We start from the raw sequence: 20,505 nt of genomic DNA on the forward strand, positions 1-20,505 counted from the left end.
AAATGGCGGATCGCGACGGATCCGTCGCGTCCGCCATTCCATAGAATGGCCGCCTTTGGGCGACGGATCCGCCGCAACCGTTTTTTCGGCGGATCCGTCGCCCCAATCCGTTTTTTCAATTGCGCATGCTCCAAAAGGTAGATACTTTTCCCAGACAACCCCCAAGTAACGGATCCGTCAAAAAAACGGATCCGTTAGAACCGTTTTCTCAACAATTGTGATGGATCCGTCAATCCGTCACTATGTCGGTAGTGACTGACGCCAAACAACTGAAGTGTGAAAGAGGCCTTAGAGGCAGTAAGAAGTGGAGCCAGTTTACAGTGAAACACACGGATGGGAAAGTCTTGATAAATTTGGCATGCTTTACAACATTTTTCTCTTTTTGCACCAAAAAGTTGACACTTGCTCTTGGGGTAACTTCACACAAGGCGTTTTTGTTGCTTTTTTTTTCTGCAGCAAAACCTGATCTTCTTGGCAGGAAAGAAGCTATGTCAAAAACACAGGTTTAGGTGCATTTTTGTTGCGTTTTTGGTGCATTTTTTTGGTGCGTTTTTTTTTCTTTCTTTGTCCATGCTAATGTCCTTGAATTTCTAGCAGCAAAAACGCAGCAAATGATAGCTATGTTTTTGCTGTGTTTTTTCACCACCCGTTCAAGTCAGTGGATAAAAAACACTGAAAGAAGTGACATGCTCTATGTCCAAAAAACGCAGCAAAACACAAAATACTGATCACACAAAAAACATATGTGTGTGCATGAGATTTCTGAAATGTCATAGGCTTTGCTGGTACTGTAAAAAGCAGCTGAAAATTAGCATAAAAAAGCAGCAAAAACGCCCTGTGTGAACTTACCCATAATCTGCCTACACATGTCCCTATTTGTAAACACTTTATGAAAGTACTTAATGAGGCACAAAATCTGCTTAAAATCCTTGTGGCATGTACACCAGAATTCTACTGCATTAGTAAAATCTCCCCATAGTACCTTATTTGCTTGGGCCGTGACAATGCAGAGATTCCTTGTGGAGTAAATTTAAGTGTCATTGTTGGTGATGAGCGAGTGTACTCGTTGCTTAGGTTTTCTCGAGCACACTTGGGTGCTCTGAGTATTTGTGACTGTTTGCAGATTTAATTTGTCGAAGCGGCTACATGATTTGTGGCTGCTAGACAGCTTGAATACATCTGGGGATTCTCTAGCAACCAGGCATCCCCCACATGTATTCAGACTGTCTAGCAGCCGTAAATCGTGCAGCTGCATCAACAAAAACTAAATCTACAACAAAAACTAAAACTCCGAGCAGTCACAAATACCAGGAGACCACCCGAGTCATTGTCTGAAAGAGATGAATGAAATTTGAGAGGTCAACACGTCGTGCAAGTTGGGTTACTCTGAACTCAGGCACCAAATATAGTGGTGTCAGACCTCCACTGATCACGAGAACCAGGTCCTGTTTCCCCCTTGTGAATGGATCAGTAGTGTGCGTATGTGACCTCCAATCAGTTCACTATAGTAATTCTTATAGTATTTACACTTGATAAAGATGCCGGTACCGAATTGAAACATGCTGTGAATAAAAAACCTTATTCTCACCGTTTTTGATGAATTGATTTACTCCAGCAGCGCAGCCCACCTGTGTGATCATCCAACTGGATCCAAACTCTTCAAAATGGCACTAAGGGTTCATACGTTTTGCGCAAAATCAAAAATCCTTTTTTTTGTTTCCCTTTTGGAGACTCTTTCACATCAGATAACAGCATTAGCCTGCATATATAGGGTTATGCCAAAGATTAGAAAGGTACATTACTGAAAGCACGGCTACATAAGCAAGCTGGTTCTCCCAGGATCCGAAGGCTATCGTTAAAGGGAACATGTCACCTGAATTTGGCGGGACCGGTTTTGGGTTATAAGGGCGGAGTTTTTGGGTGTTTGATTCACCCTTTCCTTACCCGCTGGCTGCATGCTGGCCGCAATATTGGATTGAAGTTCATTTTTTGCAATCTTGCCTTGCGCAGGCGTGTACTACGGACGACAGAGAATGAACTTCAATCCAACATTGCGGCCAGCATGCAGCCAGCGGGTAAGGAAAGGGTGAATCAAACACCCCAAAACTCCGCCCATATGACTGAAAACCGGTCCCGCCAAATTCAGGTGACAGGTTCCTTTTAATAAAGGCGAGCTGGCACGGCTAAAGCAACAGATAACAACACTGTGAGCGGTGGCTTTTAGACACGTCTTGGCATTTTGACTTGGTTTGTAATTGTAGCAGCTTGCTTATGGCTGCTGGTCACACTGCTCTGAGCACTGCTCACACTGCTACACTGCTGTAGTCATGCTGGTACACCTGTAAGACTGAAAGCCGCCGGCTCCTGGGATCAATAAGGCTACTTTCACACATCAGGTTTATTGTTTCAGGCTAAATCCGGCTCTTTGGACAAAAACCAGAACCGGAAAAAATAAAACCCGGAACCGGTTTTTCCCCCATTGACTTGTATTGGCGCCGGATGGCCCAGCGTTTCTTCCGTTTTTTTTTTTCCGGATCCGGCGAACATTCGATTCCGGCGTCTGGAAAAAACGTCTAGTGTAACATTTTTTGCCTCCGGCGAAAAAGCCTGAAGCCGGCGTTTCCAGTTGTTTCCTAGAATGGAAGCCGGAAGGTGCCGGATCCAGAAAAAGGCGGATCCGGCGGCCTGATCCGGTTTTTTAAACTGAGCATGCTCCAATTTTTTTTTTTTTTAATCCAATAATCTAGATAGGCTAGCCGGATCCGTCAAAAAAACCTGATGTGTGAAAGTAGCCTTAATCTCATTGTCTCCCAGGTGCCGTTATTTCAGTACTGGACACCTTCATAACGCTATTACCCTGCAGATTAGCCTTGGATCTGCAGGATCATGGCGATGTCTGACCTGACATGGTCCCCTTGTGCATCAAAAAAGGAGTTGTCATCTGGGTCACACTATTTATGCAAAAAAAAAAATTGAAGCATACTTAAAATCACTCCAGGGTAGACTGGAATACGTTTGCAGAAAAATGTTGTGACTTTTTAAAATTGTACTTGATTGAATCGACTGAAAACATCTGGAAACTCCGAACTCCATCCACTACCGAGCACATGAAACGATAAAATAGACTTTAAAAAATTGGCCAAAAATGGGGGAGGGGAAAAACAGCGCAAATGCAATAATGAATCTGGCCTTTTTTGTGTCTTTTATTAATCTGTAATGAAATCCGTTTTATTGATGTGTGTTTTTTTTTTTTTACTTAGAACTGTTCAATGATAAAAGCAATACACATGAGTTTGTAAACCTTGTTAAAGAACTAGCCCTGCCTGGGGAGCTGACACAAAGCAGAAGCTATGATTTTGAGTTCATGCAAGTGGAGAAGCCTTATGAGTCTTACATAGGTTCAAATGTAAGATTAAGGTACGTGCTGTAACTTACAAGTGACCGCAACGTGTGTGTGTTTGTATGTATGTACTAGTTTATTTCCCCGTAAACCCTTCTTTTTCAGGGGGCTTTATAATGACAAGTCTCCTCTCTGGAGGGTATACCTGTACTGATCCTTCATATTGAATGTGTTACAGGTATTTCTTAAAGGTGACCATAGTGAGACGTCTGTCCGATCTGATAAAGGAATATGACCTCATTGTCCACCAGCTTGCCACATATCCAGATGTCAATAACTCTATCAAAATGGAAGTTGGGATAGAAGACTGCTTACACATAGAGTTTGAATATAACAAATCTAAGTGAGTGATTTACTTTGTCTTGTATATCAAGAAATACTATAACTTCTTTGTTTATTTTTTGTAGAATTTTCAATTTCTGCATCATGCTCAGCAAAAGTAAAAAAAAATTGGGTGAGTTCCCCAAGAGAGTGTGTCCATCAACTCTTGGGGCTGTCCACTACTTTTATATTAACCCCTTCCCGACCTTTGACGCCACGTAGGCGTCATGAAAGTCGGTGCCAATCCGACCCATGACGCCTATGTGGCGTCATGGAAAGATCGCGTCCCTGCAGATCGGGTGAAAGGGTTAACTCCCATTTCACCCGATCTGCAGGGACAGGGGGAGTGGTAGTGTAGCCCAGGGGGGGTGGCTTCACCCCCCCCCCGTGGCTACGATCGCTCTGATTGGCAGTTTCACTTTCAACAGCCAATCAGAGCGATGTGTAATATTTCACCTATTATAACTGGTGAAATATTACAATCCAGCCATGGCCGATGCTGCAATATCATCGGCCATGGCTGGAAACACTAATGTGCGATTTTTGTTTACCATATGTTTACATTGAACTGTAAACTCATGGGAAACTGCTGCGGATCCGCAGCGTTTTCCGCAGCGTGTGCACATACCTTTAGAATTAGGCTATGTGCACATGGTGCGGATTTGGCTGCGGATCCGCAGCAGTGTTCCATCAGGTTTACAGTACCATGTAAACATATGGAAACCAAATCCGCTGTGCCCATGGTGCGGAAAATACCGCGCTGGAACGCTGCGTTGTATTTTCCGCAGCATGTCAATTCTTTGTGCGGATTCCGCAGCGTTTTACACCTGTTCCTCAATAGGAATCCGCAGGTGAAATCCGCACAAAAAACACTGTAAATCCGCGGAAAATCCGCAGGTAAAACGCAGTGCCTTTTACCCGCGGATTTTTCAAAAATGATGCTGAAAAATCTCACACGAATCCGCAACGTGGGCACATAGCCTTAGGGTTAGGGTTGGAATTAGGGTTATGGTTAGGGTTAGGGGTGTGTTGGGGTTAGGGTTGTGATTAGGGTTATGGCTACAGTTGGGATTAGAGTTAGGGGTGTGTTGGGGTTAGTGTTGGAGGTAGAATTGAGGGGTTACCACTGTTTAGGCACATCAGGGGTCTCCAAACGCAACATGGCGCCACCATTGATTCCAGCCAATCTTGTATTCAAAAAGTCAAATGGTGCTCCCTCACTTCCGAGCCCCGACGTGTGCCAAAACAGTGGTTTACCCCCACATATGGGGTACCCGCATACTCAGGACAAACTGCGCAACAATTACTGGGGTCCAATTTCTCCTGTTACCCTTGTGAAAATAAAAAAATGCTTGCTAAAACATCATTTTTGAGGAAAGAAAAATGATTTTTTATTTTCACGGCTCTGCGTTGTAAACGTCTGTGAAGCATTTGGGGGTTCAAAGTGCTCACCACATATCCAGATAAGTTCCTTTGGGGGTCTAGTTTACAAAATGGGGTCACTTGTGGGGGGTTTCTACTGTTAAGCCACATCAGGGGCTCTGCAAACGCAACGTGATGTCCGCAGACCATTCCATCAAAGTCTGCATTTCAAAACGTCACTACTTCAATTCCGAGCCCCGGCATGTGCCCAAACAGTAGTTTACCCCCACATATAGGGTATCACCGTACTCAGGAGAAACTGGACAACAAATATTGGGGTCAAATTTCTCCTGTTACCCTTGGGAAAATTAAAAAATTCTGGGCCAAATAATTATTTTTGAGGAAAGAAAACGTATTTATTATTTTCACGGCTCAGCATTATAAACTTCTGTGAAGCACTTGGGGGTTCAAAGTCCTCACCACACATCTAGATTAGTTCCTTTGGTGGACTAGTTTCCAAAATGGGGTCATTTCTGGGGGATCTCCAATGTTTAGGCACACAGGGGCTCTCCAAACGTGACATGGTGTCCGCTAATGATTGGAGCTAATTTTCCATTTAAAAAGCCAAATGGCGTGCCTTCCCTTCCGAGCCCTGCCGTGCGCCCAAACAGTGGTTTACCCCCACATATGGGGTATCAGCGTACTCAGGACAAACTGGACAACAACATTTGGGGTCCAATTTCTCCTATTACCCTTGGCAAAATAGGAAATTCCAGGCTAAAAAATCATTTTTGAGGAAAGAAAAATTATTTTTTATTTTCATGGCTCTGCGTTATATACTTCTGTGAAGCACCTGGGGGTTTAAAGTGCTCAATATGCATCTAGATAAGTTCCTTGGGGGGTCTAGTTTCCAAAATGGGGTCACATGTGGGGGAGCTCCAATGTTTAGGCACACAGGGGCTCTCCAAACGCGACATGGTGTCCGCTAACAATTGGAGCTAATTTTCCATTCAAAAAGTCAAATGGCGCTCCTTCCCTTCCGAGCCTTACCATGTGCCCAAACAGTGGTTTACCCCCACATATGAGGTATCGGCGTACTCAGGAGAAATTGCCCAAAAAATTTTATGATCCATTTTATCCTGTTGCCCATGTGAAAATGAAAAAATTGAGGCTAAAAGAATTTTTTTGTGAAAAAAAAGTACTTTTTCATTTTTACGGATCAATTTGTGAAGCACCTGGGGGTTCAAAGTGCTCACTATGCATCTAGATTAGTTCCTTGGGGCGTCTAGTTTCCAAAATGGGGTCACTTGTGGGGGAGCGCCAATGTTTAGGCACACGGGGGCTCTCCAAACGTGACATGGTGTCCGCTAAAGAGTGGAGCCAATTTTTGATTCAAAAAGTCAAATGGCGCTCCTTCCCTTCCAAGCCCTGCCGTGCGCCCAAACAGTGGTTTACCCCCACATATGAGGTATCAGCGTACTCAGGACAAATTGGACAACAACTTTCGTGGTTCAGTTTCTCCTTTTACCATTGGGAAAATAAAAAAATTGTTGCCAAAAGATAATTTTTGTGACTAAAAAGTTAAATGTTCATTTTTTCCTTCCATGTTGCTTCTGCTGCTGTGAAGCACCTGAAGGGTTAATAAACTTCTTGAATGTGGTTTTGAGTACCTTGAGGGTCGCAGTTTTTAGAATGGTGTCACTTTTGGGTATTTTCAGCCATATAGACCCCTCAAACTGACTTCAAATGTGAGGTGGTCCCTAAAAAAAAATGGTTTTGTAAATTTCGTTGTAAAAATGAGAAATCGCTGGTCAAATTTTCTCTATCGCCTCATTGGGGGACACAGGAAACCATGGGTGTATGCTGCTGCCACTAGGAGGCTGACACTATGCAAATAAAAAAGTTAGCTCCTCCTCTGCAGTGTACACCCTACCGACAGGAAGTAGGATATTCAGTTTAGCTTAGTGTCAGTAGGAGGTGGACACGGGTCTTTCATTAGACCCTTATCTACCTCAATGTGCGTCGTTTCTTTTCAGATTTTCCGGAGGGATACAGGGTGAACAGTCACACCTGTAGTCCCACATTATGGACTATGAGTACGGCGTGTACTGCCACCCCGTATCCTCATAGATCCCACAGCAGGGCCAAGATCCTAGCCCACAAGCATGCTTAGAAGTCCGGTCCTGCATCCGTCCCCCACCCACTCGCTCACCAGAGCCTGTCGGTCGGAGGAGACGAGGACGTCCATCAGCTCCCTGGACGTCTGATATTTTCCCCGGAATGAGGTTAGTAAGGACGGCGTGGGATATTTTAGGTAAGTATTCCAAAGTACCTCTGAGTCCTTCCTCAGTTCCAGGGTAGTCATTTGGGGGTCCCTTGGGATATTTTTCCAGGTTGCATGGGGCGGGGGTCGTCACCCCATTTGCGTGAGCTGCGCTACTTCCTGGCGGCCGCGCTGTTCTTGGCCTTACAGGCGGCCGCACTGCTTTTCCCCAGCTGCACTGGGCTCTGACCCGGCGCTGCAGCCGTGCAGCAGCCGCTGCCTTTTTTCCCATGTGGCCGCACTGTCTCTGTCCCGGCGCGGCGGCCTTACAGGTAGCCGCGCCGATTTCCTCTTACAGCCGCACTATTCTTTTCTGACACTGCGCGGCTGCCTCGCTGGCAGCCGCGCCGCTTTCTCCTGCGGCTGCACCGTTTTTCTTCTGGCACAGCGGCTTAGCAGGCACCGCACCGCTTCCTCCTCCGGCCGCTTCCTCCTCCTTTGGCCACGGCGCAGCGGCCTTGCAGGCAACCGCGCCGCTTTTCCCGGGGTCCGCACTGCACCCGCCGCCGCGGCTCCTCCCGGCGGCCGCCGGCCTCAAATTTAGGCCCCGGCTTCTACCGGGGCCTACTTCCGGCGCCGCATCTCCTCCCACTTCCTTTCCCTCGGGCGGGCTTTTCTCCCGCCCGAACATCATCGGCAAGCTCCGCCCACCGGCGCCATCTTGGTGCTCCCCTACAGGCGGTTTAGTCTGTACCCATTCCTGTTCAGAGCGGCTAGCTCCGCCCACTACTCCCAGCCGCACCATTCGGCCTGGGATCGCAGCTATCTTTTTGGGAACCGTTCTCCTCCGGAACTGATGGCTATTCGCGCCTCCCCCCCCCCCCCCCCCCTTCAGATCGGTGTTCTTGTCCTTTCCCACCAGCGTGCATCTGCAACGGCCGGGTTCCCCGCCTCCATCTTCATACTGGTGCCCTGGACCTGTGTCCTGATGCCTGTCGCAGTTACAACCTTGGAGCAGACTACAGGACACTACAACTGCTGTGAGTAGCGCTGCTTAGCAGTTTGGCACTCCTCTCTGCATCTCTCCTGTTCCCCTAACCTTCTGGCATTCCTTAGTAGGTATGCTTATCATGCCCAATCCTATAGGAAAGTGTTCTCGTCGTCCTTTCATGCAAGCCGGTCAACCGTGTAGCCACTGGTGTAATGCAGTCACTGGTGTGTTACGTATTAGTACTCTAAAGCCGTGCAGTCGATGGTGTATCACTACTCTAGACCCGTGCAGTCACTGGCTTAATGCGTAATAGTACTCTAGACCCGTGCAGTCACAGGCGTAATGCGTAATAGTACTCTGGAGCCGCGCAATCACTGGCAAAGTAGCACTCTAGAGCCGTACAGTCTCTGGCGTAGTAGCAAAGCCTTGCAGTCACCGGTGTAATAAGTGCCCTAGAGCCATGCAGTTACCAGCGGGGTATGGCAGTATGTCCCTCGCTGCTGTCATCTGGGCCACTGTCCGCCCCTCACCCTCCACAGGGAGATGGACCATTATAAGACCTGCCATATGACGTTCACTTCGTAGAAGGTTTCAGTTGCCTCAGAGTTCTACGTTTTCACACTGCTGTTGTGATTTCTGCTATTGCAGACCTGTGCCTTGATTTTCAGCGGTGCTCGGCTATTTCTCTACACACAGCGATGCTAGAGCCCTGGCATATCAAATGTTTCCATATCTCCTGCTCTAAGGCACTTGCCCTCCATCTCCCTGCAGCCCCCTCCGGATGCAACCATTAAACTGCTCTAAGCAGAGTAGGGAGCTGCTCCTACTCACTTCACGACTGCAGTGTTCAGACCTGACTTCCAGCCGGTTAAGAGTCTGTATTTCCCAGCAACGTCTGCCGTGGCTCAGTGGATAAAGAATCTGACCACATATCGCAGGCACAAAGGTTTGAACTCAGGTGCACAACAGAGAGTAGAGTTTAGTCTCCCTGTTGACAAGCCTACTGTCCTACCTTCAGGAGAATGAGCACGGCAGGACATACTTCAAGACAGACTCCGTGGTGCGGCTTACTACACGGAAGCTGTTATTCTGTCTAATGCCGTCAGGTATCACGACCTAGACCGCAACACAGAATCAACTCTCTCCTATACCCTTCTCCAGGGTTCTCTCCAGGCTGATTAGTCACAGGATACCGAGAGCCGATCGCAGCAGTACTCTATTTGCCATAGTTGCAGGATATCGGGTGCCGAACGCAGCAGTACTCTATCTGCCATAGTCGCAGGATACTGAGCCAATCGCAGCAGTACTCTATCTGCCATAGTCGCAAGATACCGAGAGCCGATCGCACCAGTACTATATCTGCCATAGTTGCAGGATACCGAGAGCCGATCGCAGCAGTACTCTATCCGACACCCAGGTTTCACACGCACCACCTTCCAGGTACAGTACGTTATTTGAAACTGTCGTATCTTCAGCGGATCAGTCATGTCTTGGATTGACCACCGCAGGGGTACCGGCGTTCTGTACTATATTCAGGTAAGTCAGGTGCACTCCCCTATTCCTCCTGTCGATTGCAGCAGTACTGTCTGCTATCCAGGCTTTAGATGTCATCTTCCAGACACATTAAGTCAATACCTGCCATCGTTCCAGTGGTTTAGACGTGCCCGAGATCGATTGCTGCACTGGTCCTGCTCTTTTGCTCCAGAGTCAGGTATGTCAGAAACACCCTCTATCACTCTCTTAAGGTTCTTTTGCAGCATCTGCCTAGGCTACCCTTTAATCACCACTCAGAGAGAGGTGCCCGCTATTTATCACTTCTGGTTGACTGCCGCAGCAGTTACAACCGCATTCAGGTGAGTCGGAGCCGCAACTTTACTGTGTATTTCACGGTCAATAACGTCTGTGGTCTATTAACAGCTAAACAGAACATCTAGCACGTACCACAAGGCGGATCTCAGTGCCACAGGGTGGACCTCAGTGGCAGCATAAGTGGCCAGTCCACTTTCAGGTAGGTCGGACTTGCCGGTGTCAGGTACCGACTGGTTGCAGTTTTCCTTCAGCCACGCACTGGGCCTTAATTGCGGGTTGCTCCCCAGGAGCCTTTCCACTCCGTTTGGTTATTCGGGCCTACCACTAACTATCCAGTAGGTAAGTTTACAGTGCTGTCCTAGATTTATCTGCACGATCCAGTGCATTACTCCTATCATATATGATTTACAGTATTGTACGTTCTGGCTGTCTCTTACGAAGTCAGAGCCCATATAATACCTTGACTCATGATTGTTCACGGCACTATTCTAGGGGCCTTTGAACTACCTCTATACAGAGCTTCCTATTTATGCATCAGTACTTACCTCTTCTTTCTTACAGACACTGGATTCAACCTCGAGCAGCGCCGGGTTTTTATTTCCGACTGTGGCAGGAACAGGTTCTCCCACCTCGGATAGGAATTGGATCTTACTCTGTGCAAGCATCGTCCAGTGTACAGGGCTGCTCCACGCCTGGATCCAATGATGGGTTTTTGGGATAATACATTCCTTCCTTCAGCAGGATTCGTATCCCTTTCATTGTTATCCTCGTTTGTGTGGTGTCTTATACTTAGGTAAGTAGATCCACACACTACAATCCTCTCCCATTCCAGAGGGTCCGTGACGGATAGGGTCACTCAGGTCGTCATAGGTACGGATCTTCCTTTTGGCAGTCAAGTTTTTTTCCGGGGCCTATGTACTCCTTCATAGGGCCAACTTCCCATGGAATTGACATACTCCAGTTTTCCATGGACTCTTCTCCCTTGACTGCTCATGTCCGATTGTGCTTATCAATGCCCATCTTGTCATGCTTTCTAGCAGGCTCCCAGTACCCTACTCTCAAGTTTTTTCTTGTCATTTCAATTTAATGGTCTTTTCTGGGTTTTCTCTTAAAATCCTTAGTCCAGCCGTTCCAAAGAGGGTTTTCCTATATTCCCTCTCTCCTGAACTTACTGCGAGCTGGACCTCTTCTCCGTCTCTGGACCATCCGGTTTCCAGCTTTTCTAGTCCTCCTCTTCCACAGAGAGCATCCCTCAAGGATACCAACGACGAACTAATAGTCCACGGCAAAGTCGGCCATTGAAGTGTCCGCCGCTACATTGTGCCCTGCCTTTGTCTCCACCTAGACAGCAGGTTTATAGACGCATGGGCTAAGCCGCTCCATCAGGGCCCCCTTCATGGAGTCCGATCGGAGAAAATCACTGTCCTTGCGGACTAATTTAATCCTGCAGGAAGTGCATGGTATCCGTTCCCGCGGATGCCACTGCAGGTGCTGCTTGGACATTCAGCAATATGGTGCCCTTCCGAAGGACCATTTGCTTATGGCGTGACAGGACTTATCCTCTGGGAAGTCCCTCACAGTTTGCCTTCCGAGGTTTTCCGTCAGTTTGTCTCCGACGTGAGCCAATTATTAAGGAGGTCCTCGGAGGGACAGGGTTCTCCTGGGACCGCGTGTGCTTTCCTTTATTTTATGAAAGCCTTTATCCAGGTCCTCCCTTTCTTCAGACATCGGACACTCCTGCATTTTTGCGAGGGGTGGGTCCATTTTAATTTTATACCTTCCTTTCAGGCTCTCAACCACTTCCAGAGTCTGTGGCAGCAGTTTTGTACATTCTGTGGATTACAGGTTCAGTGCTCTGCCCTTATCTTGCCGAGGTTCTCCATGGTTCTGTTCATCATTCTTGATTCCCTTCCCTTTGTCCTGCTCGGACTCGTCCTTTGTAGCGTTCTCTCATCACGCTACCGGGTCTATCCAGCTAAGGCCCCCTTTTCAGTATAAGGGCTCGGCGTAGAGAGGCCCTCCGGCCTCCTAATCAATGCATGCCCGCAAAATCCGGTCAGCAATGTTTAGATTTGCCAGGTCAGAGCAGTGCTCCTCCTTCCAGGTTTAAGGCGCACTCTACCCGGGCAGTGGGCGTCTCCCGGCGGTGCACATATAAGGCCTCTACCTTGCACCTCTACAGACCGATGATCGGTCCTCCACATGTTCGCGAAACTTCGATGCCTAGCTTAAGCGTATGCCGGCTTAGGTAGGAAGACCTTGCAGGCGACGGTGGTGAGTTCCTCTGACCTAGATTGGAGTTGACTGCTGTTCCCACCCCAGGGACTGCTTTGGGACGTCCCATGGTTTCCTGTGTCCCCCAATGAGGCGATAGAGAAAACAGGATTTTTGGTTGCTTACCGTAAAATCTTTTTCTCTGAGCCTTCATTGGGGGACACAGCACCCTCCCATGTTGAACAGCTTTGTTTATTGTTATACTGTTAACGTTTGAGTTCTTTGAACACTCTTTGAGCGTTTGAAACTGTTAATCTGTGGAGCGCTGCAGAACTTGTTGGCGCTATATAAATAAAGATTATTATTATTATATTGTTATTCTTTCTCGTTGCTTCTCCTACTGCTTTCTCACTAACTGAATATCCTACTTCCTGTCGGTAGGGTGTACACTGCAGAGGAGGAGCTAACTTTTTTATTTGCATAGTGTCAGCCTCCTAGTGGCAGCAGCATACACCCATGGTTTCCTGTGTCCCCCAATGAAGGCTCAGAGAAAAAGATTTTACGGTAAGCAACAAAAAATCCTGTTTTAACCCTTATAACTTCCTAGCAAAAAAAAATATTGTTTCCAAAATTGTGCTGATGTAAAGTAAACATGTGGGAAATGTTTTTTATTAACTATTTTGTGTCACATAACACTCTGGTTTAACAGAATAAAAATTCAAAATGTGAAAATTGCGAAATTTTAAAAATTTTCGCCAAATTTCCGTTTTTATCACAAATAAACGCAGAATTTATTGACCTAAATTTACCACTAACATGAAGCCCAATATGTCACGAAAAAACAATCTCAGAACCGCTAGGATCCGTTGAAGCGTTCCTGAGTTATTACCTTATAAAGGGACACTGGTCAGAATTGCAAAAAACGGCCAGGTCATTGGGGTCAAAATAGGCTGGGTCATGAAGGGGTTAATGAACTGTTCTTGAGAGGTCCTACTATGAGATTGGTGGGAGTATGACACCCCAACAATCGGGTGTTCCCAGTGCCGGCCGGATCTGATTGGTTGTGGAGCTGTGGCCGGGTATGGCACATTCGCCCATATTCAAATGAATGGGAGTGGATGAGCAGCATCCAGCTGCGGCCCGATGTAGCACAATGCTGTGCAACTCCGCAAGTGATCACACGCAGCTGGGAACAGGTGGGGTTGTTGGTGGTCGCATCCTTGGGGTGTGTGCACACGATGCTGATTTAGTGCAGCGCTGCAGCAGATTTTTCTGCAGCAGAAACGCAGCAGAACTGCACTGTGATTTACAGTACAATGTAAATCAATGTGAAAAAAAAAAAGCTGTGCACATGGTGCAGAAAAATCTGCAGAAACGCTGCAGATTTCAAAGAAGTGCATGTCACTTCTTTTGTGCAGTTCTGCAGCGCTTTTGCACCCCTCCATAATAGAAATCCAGAGTGGTAAAATCTGCGCAAAAACTGCACAAAAAACGCATAAAAAACGCACCTGCGGATTCTGCCAGGAGATGCAGATTTAGTGCAGAAAATTCTGCACCACATTTCCTACGTGTGCACATAGCCTTAGTGATCTGATATGATCACCTTAAAGCAGTCTCTGAGCCAAATTTAAGTAGAGTATGCATTGTAATAAATTTGGCACAACTTCCCCCAGTGATCTTTAATATTTCTTTGCGTTCTTCTGTGTGAATACTTTTCTGCCCAATGATGACAGAAGTATTCTGGGAGTGATACCTTTATTGGCTAACCAGAAAATATGTTTGCAAGCTTTCAGAGGCTCCTTCTTCAGGCAGGATTACAGATAGATTAATAAGAAAAAAAAGCACATTTGCTTAAATGATTGATTTAAGTGGTGTTTTTTTTTTCTTTCCTCTCCCTTCAGAAACTGTGCTAATTTTGACCATCTGTTTTGATTCATATTGCAACTCAGACCTATTGAAGTGAATGGAGCTGAGGTACAGTACCATGGACACAACCCATGGTCAGAGGTGGCATGGTTTCTGAAAGCCAAACAGCCACGTTTTTCTCACTTTGGAGAAACGTCTTTAAGCTTTTTTTTTTTTTTCCTATGTGTGAATATTCAGAAAATCTATATGTGAAGGGGAAAAAAAAAGCCGAGGATCCAGATTTATTTCCTTATGTGCTGAGAAGCTGTTAGTTCTCGGTTTGCATTGGCATTGAACACTGTATATAGTCAATATACTCCCCAGTCAAAATGGCAAAGCTTTGGCTGGGGAAAGGCCGGCTGTAATGTTCTTCTGTGAGAATACTGATGACTATTCTAGTATATATGCCTGCTCCTATCTACTTCTTTTCTCCAGATTTGTTTCCATACATATGTTTTGTATCTTAACAGCTGTTGATACAGTTTTCTAGGGTTGCACTTAATATACTGCCCCCTTGTGGTTCCAGCACCTGTATTGGAACCTTACTATAATTTAGAGTGGACTTAAAGGGAAGGTACCGCGTTTGTAGATCATTAATAAATCACTGTAATGTAGCATAACATGCTGCTATAACCAAGTTTTAACCCCTTCCCGACCCATGACGCCACGTAGGCGTCATGAAAGTCGGTGCCAATCCGACCCATGACGCCTATGTGGCGTCATGGAAAGATCGCATCCCTGCAGATCCGGTGAAAGGGTTAACTCGAATTTCACCAGATCTGCAGGGGGAGTGGTTACGATCGCTCTGATTGGCTGTTGAAAGTGAAACTGCCAATCAGAGCGATTTGTAATATTTCACCTAAAAAACTGGTGAAATATTACAATCCAGCCATGGCCGATGCTGCAATATCATCGGCTATGGCTGGAAACACTGATGTGCCCCTTCCCCCCCCCCCCCCCCCCCCAAGCCACCGATCTGTGCTCCGCCTCCCCATCCTCCTGTCCGCTCCCCCCGTGCTCAGATCTCCCCCCCTCGCCCCGATCTCCCCCCCTTATACTTACCGAGGCTCCTGGTGTTCGTCTTCTTCATGGGCGCCGCCATCTTCCAAAATGGCGGGCGCATGCGCAGTGCACCCGCCAAATCTGCCGGCCGGCAGATTCGTTCCATGTACATTTTGATCACTGTGATAGGTTTTATCACAGTGATCAAAATAAAAAAAAAAGTAAATGAGCCCTCCCCCCCCCCCCCTTTATCACCCCCATAGGTAGGAACAATAATAAAATAAAGGAAAAAAAAAATTTTTTTCCACTACAGTTAGAACTAGGGTTAGGGTTAGGGAAAGTGCACACGTGTTCTGGTCCTCTGCGGATTTTTCCGCAGCGGTTTTTATAAATCCGCAGTGCAAAACCGCTGCGGATTTATCGCGGATTTACCACGGTTTTTCTGCGGATTTCACTGCGGTTTTCTATTGGAGCAGTTGTAAAACCGCTGCGGAATCCGCAGAAAGAAGTGAAATGTGTGGAATGTAAACCGCTGCGTTTCCGCGCAGTTTATTCCGCAGCATATGTGCAGCGTTTTTTGTAAACTCATGGGAAACTGCTGCGGACTCGCAGCGGCGGAAACGCTGTGGATCCGCAGCGTTTTCCGCATCGTGTGCACATACCCTTAGAATTAAGCTATGTGCACACGGTGCGGATTTGGCTGCGGATCCGCAGTTTTCCATCAGCTTTACAGTTCCATGTAAACCTATGGAAAACCAAATCCGCTGTGCCCATGGTGCGGAAAATACCGTGCGGGAATGCTGTGTTGCATTTTCCGCAGCATGTCAATTCTTTGTGCGGATTCCGCAGCGTTTTACACCTGTTCCTCAATAGGAATCCGCAGGTGAAATCTGCACAAAAAACACTGGAAAGCCACGGTAAATCCGCAGGTAAAACGCAGTGCCTTTTACCCGTGGATTTTTCAAAAATGGTGCGGAAAAATCTCACACGAATCCGCAACGTGGGCACATAGCCTTAGGGTTGGAATTAGAGTTAGGGTTGGAAATAGGGTTAAGATTAGGCTTGTGGTTAGGGTTATGGTTAGGGGTGTGTTGGGGTTAGGGTTGTGGTTAGAGGTGGGTTGGGGTTTGGATTAGGGTTAGGATTATGTTTAGGGTTGGGATTAGGGTTAGGGGTGTGTTGGGATTAGGGCTGTGGTTAGGGGTGTGTTGGGGTTAGGGTTGTGATTAGGGTTATGGCTAGAGTTGAGATTAGGGTTAGGGGTGTGTTGGGGTTAGTGTTGGAGTTAGAATTGAGGGGTTTCCACTGTTTAGGCACATCAGGGGTCTCCAAACGCAACATGGCGCCACCATTGATTCCAGCCAATCTTGCGTTCAAAAAGTCAAATGGTGCTCCCTCCCTTCCGAGCCCCGTCATATGGGGTACCAGCATACTCGGGACAAACTGGGCAACAACTATTGGGGTCCAATTTCTCCTGTTACCCTTGTGAAAATAAAAAACTGCTTGCTAAAACGTCATTTTTGAGGAAAGAAAAATGATTTTTTTTTATTTTCACGGCTCTGCGTTGTAAACTTCTGTGAAGCACTTGGGGGTTCAAAGTGCTCAACACATATCTAGATAAGTTCCTTGGGGGGTCTAGTTTCCAAAATGTGGTCACTTGTGGTGGGTTTCTACTGTTTAGGCACATCAGGGGCTCTGCAAATGCAACATGACGCCCGCAGACCATCCCGTCAAAGTCTGCATTTCAAAGCGTCACTACTTCCCTTCCGAGCCCCGACGTGCGCCAAAACAGTGGTTTACCCCCACATATGGGGTACCAGCATACTCAGTGCAAACTGGGCAACAACTATTGGGGTCCAATTTTTCCTGTTACCCTTGTGAAAATAAAAAATTGCTTGCTAAAACATCATTTTGAGGAAAGAAAAATTATTTTTTTATTTTCATGGCTCTGCGTTGTAAACTTCTGTGAAGCACTTGGGGGTTTAAAGTGGTCACAGCATATCTAGGTTAGTTCCATGGGAGGTCTAGTTTCCAAAATGGGGTCACATGTGGGGGAGCTCCAATGTTTAGGCACACAGGGGCTCTCCTAACGCGACATGGTGACCGTTAACGATTGGAGCTAATTTTTCATTCAAAAAGTCAAATGGCGCTCCTTCCCTTCCGAGCTCTGCCGTGTGCCCAAACAGTGGTTTACCCCCACATGTGAGGTATCAGTGTACTCAGGAGAAATTGCCCAATAAATTTTAGGATCCATCTTATCCTGTTGCCCATGTGGAAATGAACAAATTGAGGCTAAAAGAAATTTTTTGTGAAAAAAAAAGTACTTTTTCATTTTTACGGATCAATTTGTGAAGCACCTAGGGGTTCCAAGTGCTCACTATGCATCTAGATAAGTTCCTTGGGGGGGTCTAGTTTCCAAAATGGGTTCACATGTGGCGGAGCTCCAATGTTTAAGCATACAGAGGCTCTCCAAACGCGACATGGTGTCCGCTAACGATTGGAGCTAATTTTTCATTCAAAAGTCAAATGGCGCTCCTTCCCTTCCGAGCCTTGCCGTGTGCACAAACAGTGGTTTGTGACCACATATGAGGTATGGATGTACTCAGGAGAAATTGCCCAACACATTTTAGGATCCATTTTATCCTGTTGCCCATGTGGAAATGAACATATTGAGGCGAAAATAAATTTTTTGTGAAAAAAAGTACTTTTTCATTTTTACGGATCAATTTGTGAAGCACCTGGGGGTTCAAAGTGCTCACTATGCATCTAGATAAGTTCCTTGGAGGGTCTAGTTTCCAAAATGGGGTCACATGTGGGGGAGCTCCAATGTTTAGGCACACAGGGGCTCTCCAAACGCGACATGGTGTCCGCTAAAGATTGGAGCCGGTCTTGGGTTGTCATACGCCGTGGGTTGGGGCTATCGCCACGGGTGTCACTGGCACAGACGTTTTGTACTAATTCTAGGTTTCAGGCAGGGAAGGCACACCACATTTTTCATGGTTGGCAAACACTAGGCCTGGGCAGGGTGGGAGACATAGTGGATGTACATTCCAAAAAGGTCCTTGCTTTCAACCAGGCGACACTTTTATTTGATTTCATCAATACACACCCTTTCCACTTCATGCAACTACAGAGCTATGTGACGAGTGTTACTTGTGGCTTCAATGATAATGATTGGCAGGATAAGCTGATAACCAAACTTACCACATGCAAGCTGACGAAACGGCTTGTGTCAGACTACTATACATTCCTAAGAACTGAGACCAAGAGGGAAGAACATTCCACAGGAATAATGAAGTGGCAGCTCCGTGACCCGTCATTGACACCTACTCTGATTTTACAAATGTTGAGGAACACGCTTAAATTTACACCGTTTATATTTTATTGGGAAATGGCGTTGAAGATTATGCATAGATCCTATATCTCGCCAAGGCGCAACTTTCTTATGGGTAATATACCGAGTCCGATCTGTTCCAGGTGTGGAGAGGCCGAGGCAGACATGTTCCACTGTTTATGGGCTTGCTCACAAATCCAACAATTTTGGCAACGCATACTTGTATTTACTCATACGCATACACCATATAGAGTAGCTCTCACCCCAGCCTGGGCTCTTTTCGGGTACATTACTAATGAAGGGGCTGTGATCCCCACTCATGGTAGAAAATTCTTGTACATGATTTCGGCCTCGGCCCAGAAAACGATTTTACAAACCTGGCTGGCACCTAATGTGCCCACCCTGAGGATCTTCCTGGACAAACTCTCCTTCCTATTTAGGATGGATTGGGTGGAAGCATCCCTTCAGAAGGAACTAAAAACCCAAAATTTTTTTGAACTATGGCAGCCACTTATACCCATCCTTCCAACGCATATAAAACAGAGGCTCAAACAATGCTTCTGTACAACTACATGGTTTCTGGAACAGGCGGTAGCGGGCCGAACACCCTTGTGAGCGGAGTTGTCTCCTAAATAACACATTGGGCGAAGTGCGGAGCCGTGTGTCCCACCCCTCCCCCCTCTTTTTTGTTTTTCATTTTTTCTCTAGCTATAACTTCCCCTCTCTCATCATTTGGGGTTATCTAGTTACAGAGTGGTAGTCCACTCGTATTGTATTTCCATGTTGAATTCTATGTTTTTAGCCTTATGTTTATCTTGATTGAGAGGTACTTTGCCTTAATTTGCAAATTGGAACGCTAAAATAGTTACCGTCTTTAATAATGGGCTTCTGTAATACCGGAAAGAGGGAGGTAATTCTTTGTACCTATGTTTGCATGTTAATACACTAATGTTGAAAATGTTTAATTGAAAATGTTTAATAAAAACAGTTTGGAAAAAAAAAAAAAAGATTGGAGCCAATTTTTCATTGAAAAAGTCAAATGGCGCTCCTTCCCTTCCGAGCCCTGTCGTGCACCCAGACAGTGGTAGCCCCCCCCACCAATGAGGTATCGGCGTACTCAGGACAAATTGTACAATTACTTTTGGGGTCCAGTTTCTCTTTTTACCCTTGGGAAAATAAAAAAAATTGTTGCTAAAAGATCATTTTTGTGACTAAAAAGTTAAATGTTCATTTTTTCCTTCCATGTTGCTTCTGCTGCTGTGAAGCACCTGAAGGGTTAATGAACTTTTTGAATGTGGTTTTGAGCACCTTGAGGGGTGCACTTTTTAGAATGGTGTCACTTTTGGGTATTTTCAGCCATATAGACCCCTCAAACTGACTTCAAATGTGAGGTGGTCCCTAAAAAAAAAAATGGTTTTGTAAATTTCGTTGTAAAAATGAGAAATCGCTGGTCAAATTTTAACCCTTATAACTTCCTAGCAAAAAAAATGTTGTTTCCAAAATTGTGCTGATGTAAAGTAGACATGTGGGAAATGTTATTTATTAACTATGTTGTGTCACATAACTCTGGTTTTAACAGAATAAAAATTCAAAATGTGAAAATTGCGAAATTTTCAAAATTTTAGCCAAATTTCCATTTTTTTCACAAATAAACGCAAAAATTATTGACCTAAATTTACCACTAACATGAAGCCCAATATGTGACGAAAAAACAATCTCAGAACCGTTAGGATCCGTTGAAGCGTTCCCGAGTTACCTCATAAAGGGACACTGGTCAGAATTCAAAAAACGGCCAGGTCATTAAGGTCAAAATAGGCTGGGTCATGAAGGCGTTAAATGCATGTGAAACATATTTTGTGTATTATGAGTTTAAAGAAAGCACTGGGAGCCGACATCTTGTGGTC

General features: G+C 46.0%; 1 protein-coding gene across 1 annotated transcript in view; it reads left to right on the plus strand.

The window, feature by feature from the left end:
* The window catches only part of VPS26A (VPS26 retromer complex component A), a 54,045-nt gene that overhangs the window by 12,154 nt on the left and 21,386 nt on the right, over positions 1 to 20,505 (plus strand). Inside the window, exons 4-5 of the mRNA XM_069753409.1 lie at positions 3,261 to 3,417; positions 3,579 to 3,743. Coding sequence (XP_069609510.1) covers positions 3,261 to 3,417; positions 3,579 to 3,743 — 322 coding nt within the window. The remainder of the gene's footprint in view (positions 1 to 3,260; positions 3,418 to 3,578; positions 3,744 to 20,505) is intronic.

The sequence above is a fragment of the Ranitomeya imitator genome, chromosome 2 (assembly GCF_032444005.1).
Source record: "Ranitomeya imitator isolate aRanImi1 chromosome 2, aRanImi1.pri, whole genome shotgun sequence".
NCBI classification, from domain to species: Eukaryota; Metazoa; Chordata; class Amphibia; order Anura; family Dendrobatidae; genus Ranitomeya; species Ranitomeya imitator.